General features: G+C 29.9%; 2 protein-coding genes across 2 annotated transcripts in view; both read left to right on the top strand.

Moving 5' to 3' along the window:
• The first annotated feature begins 13 nt into the window (after window positions 1-13).
• LOC106683430 (uncharacterized) lies at window positions 14-3,469 on the top strand. The gene is made up of 7 exons (XM_014424901.3): window positions 14-262; window positions 341-517; window positions 2,253-2,509; window positions 2,590-2,771; window positions 2,849-2,982; window positions 3,090-3,257; window positions 3,331-3,469. The coding sequence occupies exons 1-7, from the start codon at window positions 80-82 to the stop codon at window positions 3,448-3,450; spliced, it is 1,221 nt and encodes a 406-aa protein (XP_014280387.1). The 5' UTR covers window positions 14-79; the 3' UTR covers window positions 3,451-3,469.
• A 61-nt stretch (window positions 3,470-3,530) lies between these two features.
• LOC106683431 (max-interacting protein 1-like) overlaps window positions 3,531-27,905 on the top strand; it is a 74,978-nt gene continuing 50,603 nt past the window's right edge. Inside the window, exons 1-3 of the mRNA XM_014424902.3 lie at window positions 3,531-3,952; window positions 4,072-4,159; window positions 4,276-4,305. Of these exons, the coding sequence (XP_014280388.1) occupies window positions 3,898-3,952; window positions 4,072-4,159; window positions 4,276-4,305 (173 nt within the window). The 5' untranslated portion in view covers window positions 3,531-3,897. The remainder of the gene's footprint in view (window positions 3,953-4,071; window positions 4,160-4,275; window positions 4,306-27,905) is intronic.

The raw sequence follows: 27,905 nt of genomic DNA, 5'->3' as shown, positions 1-27,905 counted from the left end.
ACCTTTACCAAATACCAGTGTTTTGAGATAGTGCCGGCTCCTGTCATTTGTGACAAGTAAAGTTTAGGTTATTTGAGACATGTGCTCATCTTCGGTAAAAATGTTTGATATTATATCAAAATTAGAAGATTGTTTGTCAAGTGATTTGTTTAATATGTTATGTGAAGGTGGTTTCAAGTTTTTTAAAGTTTCTAATAATCATAAAGTGGGTGATTACATATGTTATGCTAGTAACCGTCAATGTGCTCTCCCAACTCTTTCTGTAAGTATCCTGTAAAGTATATTAATAATGTATCTTAGTTAATTAATCGGTTTAGTTATAACTGGTTCTACTATTTAGGTTTTAGAAATGAATTTTTTTGAAATTTTTCCCTGGATTAAGGATTTCATTAAGGTCAATGTTGCACCACATGGATTTGCTCTGTTCCTCTCCAGAAGTGGTTGTTTTCTAAATGGATTAAAAGATGTAGAAATGTTAGGAAGTAAATATGGGTACAATTCCATGTTTATTAATAAGGTAATACATTCTTTACTTGTAATTTTAAAAATGTTAGTGCTTAATCTGGCCTTATAGTTTTGTAGTGTTTGTTTTCTTCTCTAATATCTTAATACAGTATCTATATCTAACCAGACATTTCTTTTAAATATTTATTCATAAATACTTTAAGTGAATAGTTCAGAAGTTAATAAAGTATGGTAGTCATGAACAACTGGAATATTTGAATTTTTCAACTGAATTAACTTTCGTTACATGAGTTTTAGCAAATAAAGTTTTGAAAAGCCAGCAAGGTGTGTTTTAATGAAACTACATATACTAAAAACTAGAATACTGTGAAGCAAATTACAAGTTTTTTAAATTGTTAAAACGTTTAAGTTAATGTACATAAAAATAAAAGTATATATCTCATGTCGTTTCTTAGGGCCGCCTAGTATTTATCTTTCATCATAATTACTTTAATGAGTAAATATTTTATTTTATTTATTTACAGCTAAAGTTGCCATGGATACTATCAACTATTGTTAATACTATATGATACTATCAACTATAGTTATATGTTGATATTGATCAACTATTGATTAATAAATATTGTATTCATGATGATTTTAGCTATTAGTTTCAACTATAGCTAATTTTTGCCCAACTCTACGGCCATTTTATGAACAATAGGAGAAGTTACATATTAGTTCATTATTAATGTTAAGAAAAATTCATTATTATTGTGTCTTCAAATTTTTGTTAAATGTAATATATTCTTCATGTTCTTATAGTAATTTAGATCAAAAAAGATTTTTTATATGACTGCTGTTTGGATGTAACCTGTTAAAAATGAAAACTTTGTATTGAGCAGTGGCAAGAAATTGTGTTTTGATATAATTTCTTCATTTGTTAAAAAAAAAAAAAAGATTGTTTTTTATCCTTAATTAGGGTTATTTGATTATTTGTAGTTTGATGTTTTATCATAATAAATTTACAAAAAAAAATTGTAAATTATTTCCAAGAATAATTAATTGAACAATTGAATGGAATTATTTATCTACTTTTTTACAACTGCTAAATAATTGCTACTTTTATTCCTATTACTAATAAGTTATTAATTTGCCATTTTGGTGAAGGTAAAATTTCATACTTATATTTATATTTATTATTAGTATTATGTATATTTAATTTCTTTGTTAGTAACACAACAAAGTCCTTATAATTAAAACTTCTTCACAAAACAGAAGGAAATGGTACAATTTATTGTTAATAGTAAAATAATTAAAATGAAAAACAGCAATTAAAAATTATAAGATTATACTTATTGTTTCTAAGTTTTGAAGTTACAGGGAATACATTTTATTAAATCAAAGATCACCAAAATCAGTGTAACATTTTTTTGTAAGTTGGAAATTAAGAAGGTAGAAGAAAATTTCTGTGTATTACGTACCCGCAGGCTTCATTAATATTTTGTATTTTACTCCTGTTGGAATCTTCAAAGTATGTTCTGATTTCAGTCATTATAAAGTATTATTGTCCTGTTCTAATTTTCAAAATGTTTACCAATATTTTAATTTTTATAAATCAGATTATGATTTCTTAATGGTCTTTGATATAATACATATTATAGTAAAATTTGAAATGCTACATTTGATATCAAGTTTTGTGACATTTATTTATTAAATTCATTAATTTTCTATTAATCTATTTAAATTGTCAACCAAGTTATAGTAGGATGATTGATAATGTTAAAATAACATTCTTGAGCTTTTAGGTGTTCAGATTTTCAGTGGTGGAAAAAGTCTCTCATCCTGACAGTCTCATTAATCTTAGGTTGAAGTTAACCGAAAATTTGGTTAAAAATGTTATTTGTGCTTGCGGAGGTAGTTTTGATTTATGTAATAACAAAGTAAATGAAACTATCAGTATAAAAGTAACCAACAAGAATTCTTATGATAATGACAGTATCAATATTATGGTTGGTACTGTGATCACCGATTCCCCAAGCATCACTTTAGATTCATATAAGAGGTAGATGATTAATTTATGTTTTTATTCATCTAGTATCTTTATATCTACACAAATTACTGGTTTATTTTTTAACTTTACAGTATAAGGATGACAGACATAATGGCCTTATGTGATCATAAGTTAGATCCTGTAAATGTATTAGAGGAAAGCAACAAAATTTTGAATACTTCCATAGTATTCGATTTATTGCAGTGTAATGTCCAGCGATCGGTTACATTAAACCTGAATGAAGAGGAAAGTGATAAAAAAACATCATGTAAAGGTTAAAGAAATAACCAACATTTATAATTATTTAAAAAACAACTATTATTCTGTCTCTGACCTTTCAATATATTTTAGGTTCTATTTTTGTTCTCTATAACTATGCTAGATTATTTAGCTTATGTGCTAGGTTTGATGATGAAGTAACTGCTGAGGTATATCCTGCATTGCCAGAATTGCAAAACATTGATTTCTCTGTTCTATCCTTAGATGTGGGTTTTGTTTTTATTCCTTTTTGAAATAATAATACATTAAACCCAAAATTTAATATTAGGGTAACCTGTGTATATATTTTATTAATTTTTTTTTTTCAAATTAGGATGAGTGGCAGATAATGTTCGATTTAATATTATATTGGCCTTCAGTTGTAAAGAAAAGCATTATCGATATCAAATCAGGTAGACCAAAGTTGCATCTAATTTTAGATTTTTTGAAAAAAATGTCAACAACTTTCAGTCAATATTATCACAGAACACGAATCTTGACAGTTAGTATAATTCTATTGTATTTCAGATTTTTATTTTTCTTATTGTTTATTCATCTAAAATATCAATTTTCAGGAACCTAGAATACATTTATTACCAGCCCTTTTTGCGAGAATGCGTCTACTTAAATCTTTATTACAAGTTTATCAGAATGCATTTAAATTAATTGATGTTGCACCTTTACAAAAAATGTAGTGTATACTATCAGTGCTGGAAAATTCGGAATTTATATTAATGAATGTGTACATAAAAGGAAATCTAGAACTAACAATGTAAGAGCGATGTTTTCACAAAATATATTTATAAAAAATCATTTAATTAAGCCCAGGACCTAGCTGCCTTCCTCCACTTCACAGCTGTTTGTTTTGTTTGGTTGCAAGGCATGATATTCACGTGACTCTCCAGGTACTAGGGAGAGATGTCTCCTGAGCTGCTATTGGTCGGCTGGTTGTAGTTAAGGCGCTCACCACCAATGAGGGAGCTCGAGACTCGATATCAGGGGGCCTCAGCTCACTACGCGTTTGACATCAATAAATGCAGCAGTGAATTTCGAGGGCGCGGACGATAGGTGGATTTAGCCCGTTCCTTAACTTTTAAACTGCCCCCAATCGCGCTATAAAGTATTATTCGACTGTAGGGAACATGAGTATTGCAGCTCTACTGAAGGCGGCTGAATTCTTGGAAAGAAGAGAAAGAGGTGAGAGTGTTGAAGTTTACAGTGTTATTGTGAGAGTAGTTTCCACGTCAACATGGCTGACTCTTGTCATTTCTATGTAGTCAGCTGATTTTTCTAAATCAAAATTCTTTGAATTTTAGAAGCAGAGCATGGATATGCATCTACCCTTCCACCCGATGATCTCAGAGTTATTAAAAGGCCAAAGACTAAAAAATCTCAGGGTAGTAGGTAGGTACATTAATTATTTATTTTGCTTCTCTTTTTAAGTGTTTTTTTAGAAATTTATCCTCAAGCAAAAGAATTAAACGTATATTTCAATTTATAATTGTTGGTTGTATTTTCAGGACAACTCATAATGAATTGGAAAAGAATAGGTGAGTTGATCCCAATTGTTTACTTTATTATTATATGGGGGAATTTGTTTTGATCATTACTTCTTGAAATTTATTTGATGTTTTCATGGTATGGGGGATTTTTTAAAATTATGATCTCTCTAATGTTGGATTGTTGAAATTAACAAACAAGGTCATGTGAAGTATAGGGAAGGTTATTTGGTAGTAGAACTGTACTGTTAAGTGTTAAAGCTATTTGTGAGCTGTGGGCATGAAACATTGCCAGCTGGCTTTTCAACTTCCATGTAAGAAAACACCTGATTTTAATATATATTTATATGCTTAATTAAATATATTTATTTATAACTTAACATATATATTTACATTTACTGTTCCCTTTGACCCTCAACAATGTTTATAACCAGCACTCTGTATTTTTTTAAAGATCTCTAAAATTTATCTACTGTTAACATGTTATCAATGATATCATTTGACCTTACTATTTTGTGTAACTGACATACTAGCACCTTAAATATGTATAGATCTTGCAATATTAATGAATGCTTTAAAATAATTGAATATGGTTAGTTCATTCCTTTATCAATTGAATAGATTTATAAATGGCTATCTCTTATTTTCTTTTTAATTGTGCAAGAGGGAATTGATACTTTACTTTCACTTTTTTAACTGTCAACACCATTTATTAGTAACTTTTGCTCTGAGTGAATACATAGAATATATTTTTCATTAGCATCTTGTTCTAATGAAAAAATAAAGAAGCATTGACTTTAGTCAATCTGTTATTGATCCTTTTAGGCCCTGACAACAGGTAGATAACCCAACTACCTGCCTCACATGTGACAAGAATTGTGTGTACTCACACAACTAATAACTATGTACTGTTTAGTTTTGTTACAAAACATTGCCTTTTGTGTTGAAAAACAATCAGTGCTTATTTATTTTTCTTTGTTGTTTAATTTTCTATCGAATATCAGTTTAGTACTTTTCAAATCTTATATTATCTTTCCATAATGAATTTTGCTTTAGGCTCAGAATTCACTTCCTACTACTGGTCAACCAAGTAGTCAACTATTTTAAATATTTTTGTTATGAACAAAGTTATTTTAAGTTTTCATCCATTTATTATTACTTCATTAGAGTATCAAAACTTGTTGAGTAGTTTTATAAGTGTTTTAATTAAAAATAAATTTGTTGAATTTTCGTAAACTTCATACAATTCCAAATTCCTACTGTCTTGGGATGCCCCTTTATGTTCTTGAAATCACTACCCTCTAATTTTTATTTATTTTTTCGTTAACTTACAATGTATAAATATACATATTTATACATAAATATATTTCGTTTGTTTGTTCCCCCTCTGTAAAATACTATGTCCACCTTTCCTTTAGCGATGTATTTTTTTTTCGTGAAATTTTGTTGAATATTTTTGGGAAGATTATTTAATAACGACCCCAACATGGTTTGTTGAAGTCAGCTGGTGCGGTAGTAGTAGTAAAGCCGCCAAGGTTGCCGCGGCAGAGGGGGATGCCAGATCTGGCAACAGAGCGCAACACATGTTCACTGTTGGGCCTGGTCGTTCTGCCATTGCTCTTTACTCATTATTATTGCCGAATAATTACCTGAATTAAGGCTGTCCACAACTCTTTACCCTCAGGGCATATGAGTAGTTTAAACATAATGAAAATTTTCCTTAAGAAATGTTCATGAAGCAGGCACACCGCGTCTATCCTTGATGATCTCGTATACTCTATCCTCTTTTCACTCAATTATAGTTTGGTCCTGGTACTTAATAACACTAAGCTGCTTTCAGTTTCTTACGAAGTTATTAAAAGATCTAAAAGCATTAATGCTTGCTTAAAGAAATTTTGAAGCTCTTCAAAATAGTTTTAATCTTGACGCGATGATTGCATATCAAACCAACTACAGATAAATTTTCCAATTGGTTTGATCATTTAGTATTGGAATGATTATTCGATTAAAGTAAAACAATTTCGTAATTTATTTGAAATTGAAAAGAGTGTGTTTAGGAGGAATAAACACCTGCGTGACTTTCTAACATTGTTGTTGAATATTAATTCTTGAGTAGATGACAGTTGCTCCCCTTTACGAAAGCGTTCCCATTGTTCTATATAATCTTTCTGATATAGGTTATTTTAAGATTAAATTATTGAATGTTAAAAAAAAATTAACCATCTTAATTTTATTTTTTTAAGTTTCTTTGCTGCAATCTTGTGATAGATAATATCAATATTGTTTATAAGGTTTATGCGTTTCTAGTTTATGAAGAGTTTTTATTTTTCTGTAGATTTTATGTGGTTGGACTAACTTTTTAACGTTGGCTACTCGATTGGGATTAGATACATATTCTTCAACTTTGTTCCTATGTATCTACCGAGTACGTGTCTTTGTGGGTATCCTCTTTGAAATCGCTTGCTAAATGGACTTAATTATCCCTCCTCTTTCTTCCAGGAAATTATCCCGCATTTATTTGAGAATATTACTTAGACCCATTCTATTTAAGATATGAGGTTTCTGTTTCATATCATTTGACTGTCACTTTATTACATAATATATCTGAAATCAAATTAACTAATTACAAGTTAACGAAACAAGTAACCATCGGATTCGTTCTACAATGTCCTAGGAATACAATACTTTTTAATAAAATAAGAAGTTTGTTTGTGCTAACTTTTTAAATATTTATCAATTTGAAGTCCTTATAAAAAGAGATCCTGTTTTATTTCTTGCAATTTTCCTTCATTTTCGTCCGGTTAAAATATCCGAACCTTTCAAGGTTAGAAAGATCTGCGATAATCACGCTAGTTATACCCTGAAATTATTTATAAAATTGTACATTATTATTGGTGTCATAATTAAAGAGATGACGTTATTATTAGTTTGTCTTTTTACTAATTGACTGTAATAATATCTCGGTTACATCAGAGACGTATTACTTAACAGTTCGTTGCGATTCCATTGGAGAAAGACGTCAACTATGCTAAATTGGCATTGCTAAGTCGTATTGCGGTTTGGTATGTTAGCGCCCTGTTTACTTCGAAATTTTCCTCATCTTTGTAAACGGAATCGAACTTACATGTAGATTTAGGATAATTTTGCTTTTCTCGGTCAGTGCATTGTTAGAATTTGCTATTATTAGTTTATGATAGTCCGAAGCTCTAATTAAGCTTCGGATTCTAAATTATGTATTTTTTATTTATCTGACTTGCTAGATTCTTCCAGGGTGATTAAAATTCACGTTTATTCTGTGTTGACGCTAGCGCTGAACCATCCCAATCACTGTCCTAAATTTATCTGTTATGATAAGGTATGGTTAATACATTCATCTTGCCCTGGGATTATGGTTTGTTCATGTTTAACTTATTTATCTTAAATTCAAAATGTATTCATATCGTTTTATTAATATTAAAGTATTACAACTGTTTCATTTTATTATTTTGGGATAGACAAATTAGTAGAAGTCTTGTAGTAGGATCTAAAAACGAATGAATACATGCTCATGGACACCTCACTAGTAGTCATTCCAAATAATAAATTGTAAGCAGTAGATATGGCTAAAAAAGATTAAATGAAATAAATAACTTTTGTTTATTATAACCATTTCCGTTTCGGGTTGGATGTAGAAACCGTTTAGACTGCTGTTAGATCAGTGTGAAACGGCGAGTATATCAATTTGAACTATGTACTTCCTTAAGTTACGCTTGTTTAACTTAAAGAATAGCTAATTGAACAAATACAATAAAAAAACTTTAAAATGACGATTCATATATATTAAAAGTATTGGTGTTGTAATATAATTCTAAATTGTTTGTATTGTCGGTAAATATATAAAGATTAACATTTTTTTTTAACGCTTAACGACCTAGAACTGATCTTATATATTTTAATAACCTTCTCTCGTCACTCAGGGGACCAACTCCGTAGATGCGCCACGATATTAATCATTTCTCGTAGATAATAATCGAACTTGCTCTAATAAGCTCAACAGTAACTATCTCTGTCTGACTAAACCATGATATGTCACTTAGACATAAAATGAGATAAAGTAGAATTAAAATTTATCCCTGTATCGTTATATGAATTATTTTGAAAATTTGCATTTTCTCTTCTGATTTTATTTATAAGAAATAAACTCCCGTTCTCCGATTTTAAAAAATATTTCTAGTAGATAAAAATTAGTTTTGTTTCTTTGAAATCTTCGCGGCCTGAAAAAACTGAATATAATGAAACCGTCTCATTGTTGTTCGGTGTGTTCAAGAGTGAAGAAGTTTTTAATTAAATAAAAGATTATTTCTTATATTTTTAGTTCACAAGTTTGGCAGAACATAAAAGAACTCATAGATTTATAAGATTATGTTTTCGCAAAGTGGATTTCGCAAATAAACACACATTGGTCAAAAGTAGGGCATCTGGCTTGTTTGTGTACCTTGCCCTGTTTTCAAGGCGACTTTTACTCTACGAGGAAAGTAAAATTTATTTTTGGCCTGAACTGTTTGATGTGACGAAATAATCGGTTTTTTAATACATTTCTACTTTTTAGTAATGTGTTAATTACTTAGGGCTCAGATCAAAAGTAAGTAGTTGATTGTACTAAGGAATTTGGATTTTGTGTTGGTAAAATTTATTGAGAACTAGCATTTTCCTTAACAGTTCTTCATTTTCATATTCATATTATATATTTTTGATTATGTTCAATAATACTAAAAATATGGTTTTATTTCGTTATTGCTGTACATTGTTACAAGTTAACATGTATGACAACTCTATTCGTTCACTATGCTCGCCCAAAGATTTTAATTTCCCAACCTGTCCTTGGCTTATGTGTTGGAACTTTACCAAGTGCAGGAACTTACCGGCATACTTCACTTACATAATGTAATATTTTAAAGTCAAAATTAATTTGCTCCTGGAACTAATTCAACTGAACGTATTTTAAAAAAATGAACAACATACAATTTAAAATAATAAATGTTGTAATTTTATATCGTTATATCTGTTATTTTTGATTGGATCTTCAATCCATGAAAGGTCCTTTGCTCTCAATATATTGTTAGGACTTCGCACTGCCGTTGCCAAATGATGAGATGGGTTTAACGTATACAAGTTCTTCAAAATTATAAAAAACGTTATCTCACTTTTATCTGTAAAAAAAAAATTATATAAACCTATTTTTATTTTACTTTATAAATGATATGCGTTAACTTGAAAAATATCTTTTAAATTTCTTGGTAATGATTTGTCACATAACGAATGAATCTAGCATCATGAAATTCATAAGGTCGATGGATCATGGATCATCAGGTCGAAATCCTGTTTGAATACTATTTTCTGCGCCAACGGTTTTGTAAAGAGGCGATGGATCTGAATTACTTTCAACCACCAGATTTTCTCCCTCTGTTTAAGGATACCACTTCCTTGAAGCTGAGTGTGCCTAGTAGTATCTTTCAGTCCCTAGGATCTATAGGATTAATTTGGAAATAATGCGAATTGGATGAAGATCCGATGGCGATCGGTGTATTACTTATTGACGTGTTCATAGTTGTTTCCTTTGTTCATTGGGCTTCTTATCGTGCCCCAGTTCCTAATTCAAGGCTTTTATCGGTGAAAGCTCGAATAAGCTATTGCATTCATACATCAGTTACGCATATTATTTTATTTTTCCTGTAGAAATTACTTTAGAATATATTTTCTTCATTGTGAGGCTTGAATAATATTTAACAAGAAGGTAGACCTCACATAGTTTAAGGCGCAATTGTTTCTTCGTTTTCTCATTCCTTCCTTTAAAAACTTCTGTTTCGCTCATGTGGCGAAAGATTATTTAAATATTCTTTTTAAAATAATTTCTACGTGGATATTCACCGTGATTTGATGATGCACTGCCTGTCACGTAGACACAGAACGCGAACGGTTGTTTACAATCTATGTTTAATGATTCAATTTTTGTAATTATCACGCATTGGGTATATGTTATTCCTTCCGACATGGTGCAGATAGTTATATAATATTTAGAAATAAATTCGCTATTTAGATTGACTTAATTGGCCAAGCGTTCATTTTGATGTGATGTAATGATTGGCCTCTGATAGATTTGATTTTTTTTTTTTTTCAATTTAATTTTAGAAGATAACGTTCTTAAGCGGGTTGGAGAGAACTTATGACTACCAAATCGGCGTTGCTCTTCTAAATGGATTTTAAAAATAAATTTATATTTTTTATAATGTTCATTTAAATAAAGGTTTAGTATTGTACTATCTACGGAATGTCTACAGAAGATTGATTTAGGAAATGTCAGTTCTATACAATGATGTTGAGTAACCCTTTTAGAACTTTCACATTTTCTCTGAGATGCGCTGAGCTACAAGTGCCTTCTCGTGTCGCTGCCCATTTGAGCACGATACTCCTTTCTCTTCAAGACGACGAAAATTCACAAGGGTTGTTATTCTAATTATATATCTGTTTTATAACTAAGATTTTTCTCTTTTTAGGTGAATAGAAAATGAAATAATGAAGAATGAGAATTGTAATAAGAAACACGACGGCAATCGTTTAGATTGTCCGTGGCTTGTAGAAACTACAGCATCTTTCAAGTCTGAATGGAAGATATCCGTTGTAAGAGAAGCCTAGGGGGAAAAAAAAAAAAAAAAAAAAAAAGAATAGTTAAAGTATAAATAAATAAGTTTATACTGTAAAAAAAAATAATAATGATGATATATGGTATTCAAGAAATTAAATTGTAAATAAAAAAAATCTTTCGATGATTTAATAATTGAGGTTAGTTTCTAAACCAGCTCAATGCATTCTTTCAAAATATATTTTTTACATGTTGTCAATGCATTACATTGCCTATCAAAGCCGTATTAAAGAAAGGGAAAAATAGAAGCATTTCAATCCAGTATAAAACCGCTATTACTCACATAAGATTGGCGAGGTGAAATAGGAACAACCATATCAATCTGCTTTAATAATTGCGAATCTGACAAAAAAAGTAAATAATAAAAGATAAAATAAATAATTTATTTTGGATTGGTCATATTCCAAAAAGATCTTTGACCTGTGTGACTCGTTCTACTAGGGTTCCTATAAACTTTCCCAATGGTAGTAAGATTGTCAAAAAGTAATTAATCTTACTACGATGAAATCTTTGGAATAAGTAGAATACAATAGTAAAAAAAAAAGTTGTCAAATGTGTCAGTATGAGAACATACTGGTATAGAACATGGTAAGGTCCTATTTTTTTTTTAAGCTTAAAACCTGTTTTATTCTGGATTGTGACGCTTTTTGGTCAATACGGCTAAAAAATATACTACAGGTTTGTTTGTTTTTTGTCTCCTGTAAATAGGAAATTGATTGAGCCGGTTACGAAAATAATCCCCGGAATGAAAAAAAATAATAATGCATTGCACTATTTCATATACCTGTAGCATGAAACAGAAGTAATTGGTATATAAAAAAAAAAATACAATAAAAAATGCTGTTATTTGAAAAAAGAAAAAATATTGTATCCACAAAAAAAAAAAAATAATAATAATAAATATGTGTACAAATAAAACTTGTTAATTTTGTTTTACGATTTATTTACTACAACGAGGTCGGGAATGAGTTGTTATTATGTAGGTTCAACCTTCTCTAGGCATAGAGGGAATGTCTGAATTGGTTTTGAGTCAGATATGAAATTAAATCAACCCATCCTAAAATTCGAATCAGCTCCTTTTCTGACTCGAAATATACCTTATGCCTAATCACCACGGTCGTACACGTATAGTATAAGTAATACGTGAGAAATTCTGATCGTAAACAAAATAATAAAATTTTATTTAAAAAAAGATAGAAACGAAAAGATGTAATTATGAAGTTATCGTTGTCTAATATATTATATTTTTCATTCAGAAATAATCTATTTATGATATTACTAATTTTATTCCAGAACAGTATGAATAGCTTTAATTTGGTAATGCGTTTGTACCAAACTAGCCTGTATGCATGTATAAAGCAGTCTTGTCAATTTTCATTTTGGTAATGGAACGTGTTGTTGGAGTATTGACATCAGTTTTATGAACACTAATTGGAAGGGGGAAAAAAAAACATCATATTCTACTTTTATTTATGCGACTGCCTATCGTAAGAGATTTATTTCCATTGTCATCAACTCTTCAGTCCCTTTGTTGGCCTATACAGGTGCATCTGCAGCAATCTTTATTGTTTATTTTTATTGCCTGAGTCAGAAAGTGATTCAGTATTGCGTCACTAACCCATTTTGCTATCGCTCGCTCTACAACCGGTAGCTAAAGACTTGGTCATTTCTTCTAGTATCGTCTTCATGATATTGACTCAATTTCAAAATTGTATTCATTGTTTCGAGTTGTTATGGATCTTGTGATTATTTTCCCGAATTCCAAATTGTAAGTATAGGTCTGCAATAAAGAGAGGATCGTCTTTATTATTAGGCACTTTTTTAAATCTTCCAGAATGGAAATCAAAGAACTGGTTGATATTGGTACTAAAACTGTCTAGTTAATTATAAGCTAACTAAGATTTTATTTTTTGATAATTAATTGAGCCTTAGAATTATTTATAATGTAAGTACAATATAATGAAACGTTGACCTGAGAAGTAACCTCCTGAAGCCATCTTGTTCTAGACTCCATTCAGAGAAAAGCAAGGTTTTGTTTTTGTGTTTGAACTGGTTTCATTTTTTGATGGACAGGATTGGTACATATCTGTTTCGCAAGGAATCAACTACACAGTGATATTAAAGACCTTTTTGGATTATTTTACTTACCACACTAAGAAACAGCTTTTTATTTTAGTCGTTTTTATTACTATTCACAATTTTTTGTTTTTCTGGAACGGGAGAATCTCTTTTTATAATAGTAATTTAGAAACAGGGTTCTTTGATTTCTGATCATAAAGAAAAAAAGGAAGTATTGATGATGTGATGATGGCATCTTCTAGAATGATATTCTATTCATGAAGCCAAATAAGTTCATGATTTTATGGTTAATATGATGTTTTAAATTTAACACTATCAGTTGACGAAAATCACCTTGAATTTTATAGTTTTCAGCCTTGAGATCCTTGAAGTGTATCATGCACTATCTATCGACACCATGTTAAATATTATTCTACATTTGGAGATGCCATGGTCATATACTTTTTAGGCACCTTTGAGGATTATAGGGAGGAGATTAAATATAATAAATAAATAATGCAGTTTTAAAAAATTATGGCGTTAGCTATTCTAAACGCTCGCTCCATCACCTAATTCGCCATTCATTTGCAAGAGGTTTGGAATCTTTAACCTGTTGTTTAACAGTCTTTCTTGTTAAAATTAAGATTCTTCGAACCAATTAATATAACAGCTTTACTATCATTAATAAAAATTCATATGAATCAAATTTATATTAATGATTTTAATACTAATTTTGCATAGTTACGGAAGTGCTAAGCCACAAGGGCGACGTTGCCAACTGGTGGTTGAAAACCTGAACTGAACCTGTCTTCACTACGTTGGGATTAAGTGCTGTAGCACAGCGATAACCGCTTCATTTTGTGCTGGCTACGAAAGTGGGTTTTTATAAAATATTAAAAAAAACAATTGTAAATTTATTAACTATAATCTAGAATAGAATGATGTCCAAAGTTCTTAAGGATTCATTAGTATTTTTCGAATCGAAATGAACTTGTTATACCTTAAAGTGGGAAAGTTAAAGTTTTGAATGTTTTTATGGAGGAGGAGGGGTTTCACGAACCCTGATTGTTTTTATTCAAACTGAGATTTTATATTTTTTAAAAGCAAAGAAGTATGGATGTTATAGATTTATGAGAAGAATAAATTTCCATAATGAATATTTAGAAATGTTTATAATGGAAACTGGGAAGACGTTTGGTGGAAAATGATTAGCTTCTTTTTTTTGAACAACTTGGAATTAATTTTTTCTTTTCTTGAAGTCCAACCACTTACAAGTTTGTATTTTAGTAAGCAACTAAGACATACCAGGTAAACCCGTATATCAACATCAAACCAACAAATCTATTCATATATTGTTTATCCATTTCGTGATAGCATCGAATTCATCGTAGTCCAACAAGCTGCTATTAAGGTCAGAGATGTAGGCTCAAGTTGTCCAAAAAAAAAAAAAAGATCCCAACCATCTCCTCGGTTTCCATAATAAATAGTTCTATGTTTATTTTATATTCAAATGGTGCTTGCTGTGCAAGTTTTTTAACTAAATCGTTACCCCCTTGTGATCCTGAGAAATGATTCATCTTATGAAAAGAGAAAAAAGGATGGAGCAGTGAGAGTTCCAAGTCCAAAGGTATGAACGTTTTATTGCTACCTGGGGTTTGTCACATCCCACCTCCTCAGTCATAGATTAAGTAGGAGATCTATTGGAAATATTCAAATTAAAAAAGGTATAGTCACGTAGGGTTGTTAAGGAAGCCTCGAGCGTAACACCGGTCATATGTTCAATTTTTATACACTGGTCAATATTGTCCGAATGGTGTTAAAATTAAAAAAAATTCTTTTGTATTTAATGAATCAGCTCAGTATTATCCCCATTAAAATACATACACCCCATGAGACACAATGCACTTCTTTGAAAGGCCCCCTTGAATGTCCTCTGGTTTGAGGTTCTTCAGTTTGTTCGTCATCTATATTTTGATAGCTTGAACGTTACCCTTTGTATTATGAGTATTTCGGAACGAGAAGTGTCGTACCAATGAGGTGAATAAGGGGACAGTTACGTAGCGGTTGGCTGATTTTGGGTGAAAAATTTATTCAAATATGTAACAACAGCATTTAGATGAAGCCGCTGTCTCATATTTCCCCTCGGTTTATATTCGGTCATATCCAAGCCACGCGGTCTTTAAGGAGTTTGATATTGTCAAAGAATTCATTGTGGACAATGCCCTTAGTATCTAAAAAATAATCAGCATTGTATTGACCTTCGACCTCGATTTCCTTGACTTTTTTGTTCTTGTTTTTCTATCCTTGCTTCGGGATTTGAGTTTCATATGATCCTTTCGAGGAAGTCATTAAATCCGAATTTTAAACAATGTACTAAGGAAAATATCGTGCTCTGCGGTTGGTGGTTACGAATTGACACTATTAATAATGTTGAAGAACAATATTTATAGTAATCCTAATAATTGAAATTTTAAATTGTGAGCGGTTTTTGAAAATATTCAGGACTTGGTGGTTTTCCTGAACATCAACCGTATGCCCTTGGCTTTGACATCTTAATTAACATATTTCCTGAGGTTACCAAAATAAATATAAGATGCAGCGTATAAACTCATGCATATAAGAAATTCTGTTGTAACCATTATCAAACTGTGGGCCCGAAATGGTTGCACAAGCTGGGGCAGATGTCTTACTCGAGAGCTGAGGGTTGTCGCCGACCCACTTGTAACCCCCTCCCCTGTATTTGTCAAACACTATGGCCCCTTGGATTTCATCGCATTATTGCAAAATCCTCTCTTTCTTTTCTGGCTACAGATGTATTGCAACTGACACAAATCAGGATCCATAGCTGCGGAATGACAACAAATACTAGTGGTTGTTTTTCAAGATAAATATTTGTATTTTTCATGAGATCTGTTTTGTCTTTCGATACAGGAAAATAAACACGTCATTAATACCGTACTCACTTGTTTGAAAATATCTCATAATAATCCCGGATTAGTCTTTTTCATGAACATTCATTCCATCATTGAAAATGTTGCCTTCAAAATCCAGCTTTATAAATTTATTTTTTCATATTGAGATAGCACACTACCCTCACAAGGTTAGCCGGATTGATTGAGACCTTGAGGCCTCAAAAGCGTTCAATGACCGCCTGTTTTTTTATCAAGACAACTTTAAATTTTTCTTTATGTAGTCTCTTTTATCATGTTTTTTCAATATTTTCTGTTTTAAAAAATTAAAATAATTGTTAAATAATTATTGAAAAATATGGCAAACTTTTATGAAGTTGTGAAATTCACCAAGTTTTGTTAAAAATTTTATTTACATTTTATTTTTTCCTCATCTATTCTCAAATGGTTTACTCATCAAATAAAATTAATCTTTTATCAGTTCGTAATTTTTTTATTTTATAGGATTTTAATTATTAAGTGACATCAAGATTTTTTTAAATATTAATTTAAATTTCTCAACTAAAAATTAATTAAAACCTTAACGTGGTAAAAACGTCACGATACTTTTCCTTTGTTAAAAACATGAACATGATAGGCGTCAGGCACGCCAATAATTTAGTTCCACGTCACGTGGGTAGTTATTAAGAAAAATGGGTTGCATCAAGGTTCATTTATAAAATTCTAAATAAATGTATATATAATCCTTAGTTTGTAAGTACTATATATTTGTAAATGTTGATTTAAATAAAAATTTAGGAGGTAAGAAAAAAAAAAAAAAAAAAAAAAAAATCAAGGTTCATTTGCTATTGAAATTCTTTTCGTTTGAGGTAATTTCTAATTTATTTTCTTCAAGTTTAAAGATTTGTTTTTCTTTTAGATGTCACTACTTCTATTTGAAATTACCTAAATGAAAAAGTATTACATCGGTATGTTTGAAAGAGAAAAACATTGAATTTTAACTCTCACTCCTTCTTTTTAAATATGTTTGCCAACTTATTATATTTTCTAAAATAAACGATCCAGTTTTTCTAATTGATATAATAGATATTCTTTTTATATTTTATTATTTCTCATTATATCGTTATTTGTTATGCTCCTATCTTATCTTTCCGGTACAACTTCATTAAATATTAAGTTTCATTCAGTTATATAAAATATAAAATTTTTATTCTTCCACTTCCTTCAATTTAAAAATTATTCCTGAGTAAGCAGAGAAAATATTGATTTCTTAACTTTTTAACTAACAGAATATAATTAAATAGCTTTCATAATAGATAACAATAATATATGTAATCATAATTAATTTATTTACTTTTGGGCGATGCTCCATACAAATTGATTTTGCAGAAACTGGCAATAATTCATACTTATTGGATCAAGTTTGATAATTTTACAAAACATTTTATTTACAGTGAGAAATATCAGAAAATAATTTATATTATTAATAGTTATATAACGACAATGTTAGCCTAAGAGTCCAAGGTGAGGAAAAAGTCAGTTATTTGATATCAATTTTTTATTTTTTTAATCAAAGCTATGTATATGTAGTAACTAGTCAAAATTGACGAGTTAGCCAAGTATAGTTAAGAGAAATGAAAAATGGTGGCTGTTGCATGATGTTAGGAAAAAAATTCTTTATCATTATGAGCAACATATCTTTAAAAATACCAACACTAGAGAACCTGATAGAATATCGCGATATAAGTTAAGTAAATTTGCTAGAATATGAGCCCTTTGAGTTGTTTATGTTCTATAGTTTCGGAGATATACTTTTTAAAAAAATGTGCTGAAAAATCTTTATCTTAGAAACCATTTAACGTACAGATGTCTATCAGCACTCCTATTAAAGCCAGTTTGTTTTCGTGATATTAGCCAAAATAAATTCACAATATGCTTGTTTATGAAAAAATATATCTCGGAAACCGTGTAGATGTCAACCAGCACTCAAATTGAAGCTAGTCGAATTTTCTTGAACAGACGTTTATTTTTGTAAGAGTTGTAGTTTTCGTAATATTCGTAGTGGAGACGACTTAATATAACCTCTTCTGGTTTTTCGGCAGCGTACTTAATTATGGAATTTCCAATAAAATGAGATTTTAATGGAAAATTAAATTAAGAAAGCCATTTTTTCCCCTTTTTGACGCGTCTTGAAGTCATAAAACGCCAGTAATCTAAAATAGTTGTTTACAGTTTTTATTATTTTTTAAGCTCACAGTTCCTGAAATAGAATAAGCGTAAAATCGTCTATAATTAAATTTTTTTTTCCTAAGAAAAGGTCATTCTAATTTGATTATGATCGACAAGCTGACTAAGTTCATTTACGGTGACGGATTCTTACTGGAAATTGAATTTTCTGACGGTGTTGTAATTTAAGGTTGTTTTTTTTTCCTGGTTACTCCCTGACCTTCAAAGTCATTTTAGAATTTCAAATTCTACAAAAGTAAATTGTCTGTCGAGCTTTGAATGCTTTTTATGAAGTAGTAAAATATGTATTGTTAGGAATACGTAGTTTCTGATACTAACTATAAGTATGGTGGACGAATTTTTATAATTATGTTGTTTTGCAAATATGTATACAATTATAATTTTTTTCAACTATCATGCGATGATTTATAGTAAACAGTCCTAATGCATACTACTATATTATATAATGCAAGAAATCATGTACAGAATCGCTATTGTCAATATTTAACTATTTTGATAAATTGTGTCTATTTCTACTTATAATATTTACTACATTTTGGCGGTAAGTAATATTAATTGAGAATTGGGAAAAAAAAAAAGGTATATGAGTATTTTATTTTTCAATAAAAAGACACTCTACGTCTAATATTAATTTCCTCTTTATTGAAAAATAAAATACTCATATACCATCACCTCAGGTAAATACATCAGCATTGTATCGAGTTGGTTATAATAGTCATAATCTTGTATGTTCATGTCATTCATATTATATATAAAAGAACATGTTTTTATTATATCTTTCATATTGATTGATTTACATCACATATCAGGTTTGTTGTAATATTTATACAGATATATTTATTTTAGAACTTCAGGGCTCATAAGTGCTGTCTAATTTAGTATTTAATGTTTTATGTCTACATATGATTAAAACATACCATGCCTCAAGGTTCAGTATTTCAGCTCTTTCTTAATTCAGGAATTTTCCATTAGGTATTTCAGCAACTTTCAAATCTACCCATCCTTTTGTTAGCCCATTGCATAATAGCCCGTTTACACAGAGGGGCGAGCCTTCAGAAGCAACAAGAGTAAGACCGCGTCCACCACCTTGGCTATCCATCCAATCTCATAAAAAGCATACATGGAGACTGCAAGATGCAACAACAAGCGAACAAACAAAACCCTCCTTTTCAAGAATTATTAAAAAACAAATAAGATTTTTGCATAACTGTTTTCTAAAATTACTTTTATCGCTCGTTTTTATTTAATTTATGTTATCCCATTTACTGTATCTCCTCATATTGAATGTCCTTTGCGTTGAAAAAACATTGGCAAATGGTAAAAGAATTTGATAAATTTCATGTGTGACTTTTTTTGGCAGCGGCCTACATTAAGTATTCATATTGCTAATTATATATTTTGTTTGAAGTAGTTCGGCTGATTAAAATTTCAACATTGTTGATTTATTAAACTGCATTAAAATGAAATTTATTTTGTTAGGTGTTTAGATCGACATCGTTGTGTTAATTTAAATTAAAAATCAACATTTTAGAAAAGTCTCGGAAAATATTTCATTCATATTTGAGAATAGAGTTTTTGAACAATTTCTGACTTTAAATAGGAATATTTAACGAATTTAACAAAACTTTTTCCCTCGCCATTTCTCTCCCTTTCCCCGGTTTCAAGCATCAATGAAACAAATCTTTTTATCTTATTTACAATCTAAATAGGTTGGGAAACATGGTCACTCATATATATATTTGTTGAATGAAAAATTAGTTTTAAATAAATTTTTATAGATACAATGTAGATTTATTATGGATTAAATCTGTAACTAATGCCAAATAAAAAATGTTCTATGTATTGTTCAGGAATTATCTTATATCTACACTTGTTTAATTTTTGTCTTTTCGCCATGCATAACTACTTCTATATACGTTCCTAATATCAGCTTTACGTCTTATGTTTTATTCTAGCGAACATTTCTGTCAAAGTAATTAATTCTTATTACGTCGGTACAACGGCTAAGTTGAATTCTATTGGTGAGAGATTATCTCCATGCATCTCTGAATTTGGGATGCTCATTCTCTCTAATTTAAATGTTAATAACCGCTTAACCGACGGGTAAACCTCCAAGTTGTGGACGGAAACATAGATGGGAGGATCGCATCAAGACTGATCTGATTTGGGTTTGGACAGATGATAGATGGTATTCACAATCCTTCAATTTCGCCAAGATTTATTATTATTAAACATTCTCTGTAAAACTTTAAAAGCTTGTGAGGAAGGGGCAGCCTAAACACTTTTTCGATTAGTATTTACTGTCCACAAAATGTAAGTTAGCTAAAATCCGGAAAAAAGCGATAGGCACCTTTTCATCAAGTTTGATATAATTTCTGTCTTCTGAATCTTGTTAGTTCACGTTTTATTGCCTTTAATTCAGCCTTTGAAGTTTTTCATTTCTATTTAATTAACTTGTTTTCTGTTTACAAAAAACTGTAATTGTCAGTGACTGGTGTTATAAAAATTATCTTCTTTTTTGTTTCGCTGACGTTTTAATTACTTTTCTAACTGTTGGTACTAAATCATGAATTTGCATTGTTTTGGTTGTAACGTCCGGTTTTGTTATTTAAGAAATATATTTATCTCCTACGAAATTATACGCCAATTCTAAAAATATGGTTTATAATTCTGCCGAAAATAATAAGAAACTTTCCTCGTTCCTATTACTTTGTGTCTGCAACATCCTTAAATACATGTTACTTCTAAAAATTTACCTTAAATTTATTACTCTATTGGATTTGCCTCCTATTTGTGGTTTTGTTTTAATTTGCGTGTCCTCTTAAGACAAAAATCCTTTAAGAAATTACAATTTTTGTGTATACTGTTTCAATTACCCAAAATAATAAAAATTAATGGTGAATATAGTGATAGAATATGTTCAGAAATTTATATTTTTGTGTATACTGTTTCAATTTCGCAGGATAATATAAATAAAAGGTTAATATAGTGAAATAATATTTTCTTCCGCAATAATCTTTACTTTTTATTATTATTATTATTATTATTATTATTACTACTATAGTGTACTGTTCTTTTAGCCCTCATGAAGGCTTACTAATATGGCCGAAACAACGGTCCGCATCAACATATTTCTTTATAATACGATTCATATCCACCATTATTGTTATTGAAGAATAATCACAATAGTTTTTATGTTCTTATAAATTGTCAGTAGAGATAAAAATTCGAACTTGTTTTCAACTTGAGTTGATTTTATTTACACCACTAATGAATAAAAAAATCCATGGATTTGGTGTAAAAAACCAGTTTCGGAGGACCCTCGGAATAACTTGCCTTAGTATAACAAATTCCTTGATTTAATGAGTTGTTGAAATCAAATTTAATAAACAATATAAGTCGACATAACGAATAAAGTAATCACTTTAAGACGAATTGTAAGCCTCAGCAAAAACATTTACAACGAATTTTAATGACCTCTATCAAAGATAGCTTTACATAACGAATTGTCGACGTGTCCTTAGTGTAATGGGCGAACTTGTCTAGATATGAATCTAGGTTCGCCTTTTACCAACCCTCCTCTCACTTCTTCTCTTTTGTGTTTAGTCAGTGTCCTTACGAAGTAAGTTTTGTTTATAGCCTCGATTTTAGCTGAGTAAAGCATGAGTTATATGTTGTTGTTTTTTTTTCATAATCCTTGAGATTCGTTATACCGAAGTTTCCCGCACAAATACTTAACTAGAAATCCCTCATCCGAGGAAGATCTCTTTAGCCTTTCGTTGAGGTGACGTAGGAATTGAAGTAGTTGCCTTATTCTGTAACTTTTTTTTTTTTATTATATTAATGTTTTTTACGTTAAGCGCCTATAGGTTAAATTAATCTAATTCATGACTGTCAGGATAAGTTCGTGCGTTTTTTTTTCTCCATACATTTAGAAAGCATATGTTTAGACTATATGAATTGGTGTTATAACAATTAGCCGCGTATGTTTTTGTTATATTTTCCGTCAGATTGGTATTTAAGAGCGTTTGTAGAAGTCAAAGAGTAGCTATTTTTTTTCTGTTTTTACATATATGTTGGTCTTAAGTCAGTATTCTATGAAATATTAATCTAGAGCCAATCGCTAGTGAACAATAGAGCTGCCACACCGTAACGTTCGATAGTAAACATAAATATTCAGTTAAGTAAAATGCCATTTAAATGTAACAAGTTCGGATTTTTATATCGACGGTCGAAAACTGAAATTAAATATCAGGTTTTATTTTGTTGAAAGATTTTCTTCAACAATTAAAAATTTATCTTGGCCGATTCAAGACGTGCTATAGAATGGTAGTAATTGTTGTTGATGTCGAAGGGACTGTAATGAGCAAGTTGTTGCTCCCGCTGCCCCACCCAACCCACCAGACCACTTGGCTCTTGATCAAGGTAAAGGACACTGCAGCCGTTGCGAAATCATGGGCCTCTGTAATCCTCTCACTCCCTCTTTAACAACCTTCGCTCTTTAATTTACTCTATCGCCCCCTAAGCGGAGCGAGGTTGGAGTAATATGAAAAACATGTCCTCTACCTAATGTTTTTTAAAAACGAAAACAAAAACACTGAATTATATCGCAAATGGATTTAAATTAGGATTCTAGACAATTGTGAACATTTATTTGAGAAATTTACGTGAACCCCATCTCGTCTTTTGCTAGCTTAAGAAGGTCCATGACTTTAAAAAAAAATTTCGCGAATCCTCTTTTCCAGTTAAATTGAAGAGGGGATCCTTGTTATTCTAAACATCAATCCATAATTGACAAGGACCCTCAATATGCTAAAAATTGTTTATCTCTTACAAATCGTTAGGTAATGATACTTCCATTGACATTAGACTTGAACAGTTTGTTCTTGAACTAGTAAAAAGTATCCTTTGTATCAAACCAAACTTAACTTGTCACAAATAAACATGGCTCTAAATTTTATACTAAAAACATTTCAAATTTTAAACTAATTAGGAGAACTTCAAACTTTGCAGAAACATGTAATTTTTTGTTCAGAGAAGTGTTACAAATATTCAAATTCAATGACTTGTTTCAATATTTTGGTTGAAAATTCTAACATTTGAGAAAACTTTACAAACCTGATTACCCGAAAAAAAAATTTTTTTTTAAGTTCTATTTCTAAGACTTACATTTGGGCCTTTGAAATTTAACGGTTTATTTTTCTTTTATACTACAATCACCCGAGAAAAACCCGTGTTTTTGCAACTTAAAAGTCACTAATCTGTCATGACCTAACACGATATGTCAAATGAAAATGATGCCTAATGTAAAATTGTACTACTATCTATGATTTGACTATTATTTCCCATTTATTGCAATATTTAATAAAATAATATCCTAATGACAATTTCGGCCCATTGATTGGTAGAGCTTAGGCAAAGAAAATATTCGAGCCTGTCAGCTGACATCAATTTTTTTTTTAAACCTCGCGGTTGAACCTGACTGCTGACCGTATAATTCATTTTTCAACTTTTTTAAAATTATTTTTTGTTTTTTACTGTCTAAAATTTTATCTATAAGTAACAATTACTTGTAAGAGTTGACAGAATATATATTCTACTTGATCAAATGTTGACGATGATTTTCCTCTTCAAACTAGTACAGTTGGAGAAAGAATTTCTGTTTTCTTTTTCTCTTTCAGAGGGTTTAAAAGGTGGTAGTATGCGTTATTATCTTGAAATCTAATATACACTGTGACCTTGCTCTTGTGTTTAAGGACACAGCTGTACAAAGTTCCGTAACCGCATGACACTGAATATTTCCGTAATTAGATAAACATACCCATACTCATGTCTGTGCACATATGTAAATCCTGCCGGTAATTATCTATTCAGTTTGATTGTAATGTTGGATAATATTGCATAGTATTTACTCAGATTTATTTAAGGGATATTAATGTGTACTAATCAAAAATTGAGAAATTTTCTTACCCGGCACCGTTTGTTAATGGTAGTTGCGTAAATAATTACTTTATTGATGTCTAGTTCCCCCTCCTCCGTATTTATTCAGAATAAAATTCTGCTCTTTTCTCAACTTGCATAATTCAGAGTTCTAATAATATCGATGATTTACACCAGAGTAAAAATTAATGATCACCTTTCATCACGATTTTTTTTATTCTTAATATTTATATTCCTTTAGCCTGTTATTTTTATTAAAAGTTTTATTTCTCCCGTGGCCTTGGACTCCCAGCAGTATCACTGATATTTTTTTGAGTCTGAAGATATTGCATTTAAAAATAAATACCAAACATAAAAATTCATTTTATATATATATTTTTTAATTTTAAAGAAGTTATAGTCGGCATATGCTACAAGCACCTTACTCGGATTAAATCGGTTTTTATTAAGTTATGATTTTTCTCTTACTTTTTATCGAATTAACAAAATTTTCAAATGTCCGGAATGACCTTTGTTCAAGCTGAGGTACAGATGAAGATAAAGCGAGGTGCTAAGGAGCTTAGTGAAAAATCGGTCATGGCAAACTGTTGCTCAAGTAACTTGAATGTTCGTGACCGACCACCACTCGGTTATTCCTTGTTAATAAATGACTTAAAAATATTATGTAATTTTAGCAAATCTCATGTTTTTCATTATTTTCTTGTCCTTGAAATGTCTATTTATTTTTTTAAAAATTAAGAAAATTCCAATTCCAATATCCATATTAATATTATGTATAGATTATATATTATACTTCGATTCAGGTTGTGGTAGATTATTTATTTATTGTATCATACAAGCCGTGTAGCGGTTCAATCCTAAAGAATCCTGGAGTACATTCCAATCTTTATAAATTGGGTATATGACGTATACCCTTGAATAAACCGAGCAGTTGAACGTGAATCCTAACCAAATCACGTAATTATATACTAAACTTTATTATAAATTACTGAACCTAAACCCTTCCCTAGGGTTGTGGTACATTTTTTTTTTCTTTTGTACTAACATTTATACTTTTTTTAATTTTTTTTTTCATTCAAGCCCTACGGGTGCGAGGGGATAAAGTCATGATGAAAAAGGGTTGAAGGTAGCTTCTTTTTCTGTATTCTGGTAATACTTTTTATGAAGGGGCGGAGGAAATTTGATTATTTGGAAAGGGGTTGTCTGTATTTTGTGTCTGTCTGTTAGTGATTAGGCTCACCTGGTTTTTTGATTGAAATAATTTATTTACTTGTACTCAGTCGAGTCTGAGTCTGTGTGTGGCTGACCTGCCGCTGTCAGTGTCCTAAATAATGGATTCGTACAGTACTGGTTGTTTGGTTTATTGGAATATTAAAATTATATTTATAGTCACTTTCTAACCACATATACGAGATGAAATTACAATTTCGTTTAAATTTCAGCTGGGGTATTGCTACAATAATTTGTTAAGAATGGAAAAAAATTCTAAATATCCTAAAAATGTTGACCAAATTTCCTTACTGCGTTAAAGTGTTTTAATTTTCTCGACAATATTTTAAAATATTTTTTATAATTATTCAGGAGCAATGTATCTTTTAAAAATGATTTATTGATTATTAGGGTTTGATTTCACATGGGGAAAATTTTGAAACGTAATTGTTTCATAGAATTTTGATTTTAATCAATAAATAATATTTTATGAATTACTGAGTAGACAACAAATTTTATCACAAATTATAAGAATTGGTGTAGATATCTGATATTTATAATATAATGCGTAAACTGATTGCAGTCGAAGTGGTGAATTAAATTAAGATATGTTCAGTAACATTGAAATATTTTATCGAGTCACATTTTTGCACGTTGCCTTGTGGGTTCGATACCCACTTGAATGGGCCAAAATTAATTCCTGACGCAACATTACCATTCCCTCTGTGGGAAACGGTTGGTTACATTCGGGCTGTTCTGTGGTTGTTTTTTTAACGTTACTTAATGTTGGGTATTAAATTAAAATTATTTTATAACAGATATTAAGCGATAAAACATTAATTTGGTAATTCTTCTTCTTCATTACACATAGTGTTTTACATTCGTATAATATTTATTGTATTTTTTTACAGTAACTAAATTTAAAAAAAAATTATCAATTCTTGATATTATTTCGTGTATCTTCTATACTGTTCACCTGTACAAATCATGTTATCTTGTGGAACCTTTAATGTTCGGAATGTAACCATGATGAAATTTTAAACTAAAAAGAATAAAGAGATAAGAAATTACATGATATTGGAAGGCCTAATCATCATCAAGATATTTAAACTAATCTCAAAATTTAGTATTTAGGCTATAAATACTTAGCAATTATGTTTCCTCATATACTACAACTTTAATTCAATTTGTATTTGCTTGATCTCAAAATTTGAATAAAAAAAATGTAGGACTTATAAAAAATAATGATGTATTTTTAAAATAAAAAAAATTATAATCTTATGATTAGCATTAATATAAAGTTTTATCCAAACCAGAATACGAAAAATTTGTTGAAAAAAGTTGGTTTAAGCCTCTGACAACCATAAAAATATTTTATTGAATAAACATTCATGGCTTTTTATAGTGTTATGTCATTGTTGGGAAAAAATAGATTTTTGCTTTTAATACTTTTCTACAAAGCACCTTGCATCTTTTGTAAACCTTGAATTGTGGTAGTTTTCAGAAGTTAAAAATTATATTTTCCATTTTGGAATAGAAACATATAAACATATTAAATTCATTTTAATAAAATATTGCATATTTACAACATCTTTATCTTTATCACGTTTTGCATTACATTGAAACAGAGAGGATGCTTTTCTAAAAATGAATTATTTTAAATTTATACTATCGGATAATAATTAAAAGTTTTCCATGTCTTTTACACGTGCAGGTATTCTTAAAACAATTTCCATTGTAAGATAATCAAAGAGGATTGTCGAGAATGTTGGATACGTTATTCATTTATTTATTAAAGGAAATAATGGCTTTTTTTTTCTTTTTTTTTTTTAAAAGATTCCATTTACATTTTATAGTTTTTTTCATTGGTATTGCGTCCATGTTTGATCTTTTAGCGCAATTGACGTCCATAAACATTGGTATACATTTTTATATTTTTTTTTACATATTACTATTTTTTTATTTATTAAAAATAGTTGAACCTCGCGGTTTCACTCATGATTAATTTGAAATATACGTACCGTCTTCATATGTATATGAGTGTGTGTGTTTATATACTCTGACCACATACAAGTGGAAGCTTTTCTCAATTAAGGGTCTATCTAACGCAAAAGATTTTCTAATCAGACTTGTGTACTGTGTGGCAGAATAGTGTGTTAAAACAAGCGAACTCTTTAACTGGATACAATAGTATAGATAATAAATAAAGACATATAATACAACTTTTACTTTATTATTCTTAAAACTTTCTTCACAATGGTTGTCCTATAACTTATTTTAGAATCTGAGATATGAAGACTATGATTTTATCAAACATTTTTTTAAAACTATAGTTTTATATCGTAAACATTAAATCTAGAGATTTTTTTAATTAACCTTTGAATAAATATTTTTAAGAATATATTGATGAAAAAAAAAAAACTAAATCTACTAACAAAACAAACTATTTTTATTACTGGAAGATTATTGATTGACCGTGTGTGAAGATGAAAGGAATATGGTCCGGGTGCGGTCAAGAAAAACTCAAATAGTAGAAATATACTAATTTAATGAGCCAACGTTTCGCCCCACGTTGCAGGGCTTCTTCAGGGCTATTTTGACGGCAGTCA

Source organism: Halyomorpha halys, unplaced genomic scaffold, assembly GCF_000696795.3.
Source record: "Halyomorpha halys isolate HHAL.00 unplaced genomic scaffold, Hhal_1.1 Scaffold483.1, whole genome shotgun sequence".
NCBI classification, from domain to species: Eukaryota; Metazoa; Arthropoda; class Insecta; order Hemiptera; family Pentatomidae; genus Halyomorpha; species Halyomorpha halys.
This window is presented reverse-complemented; position numbering and strand designations above follow the sequence as displayed.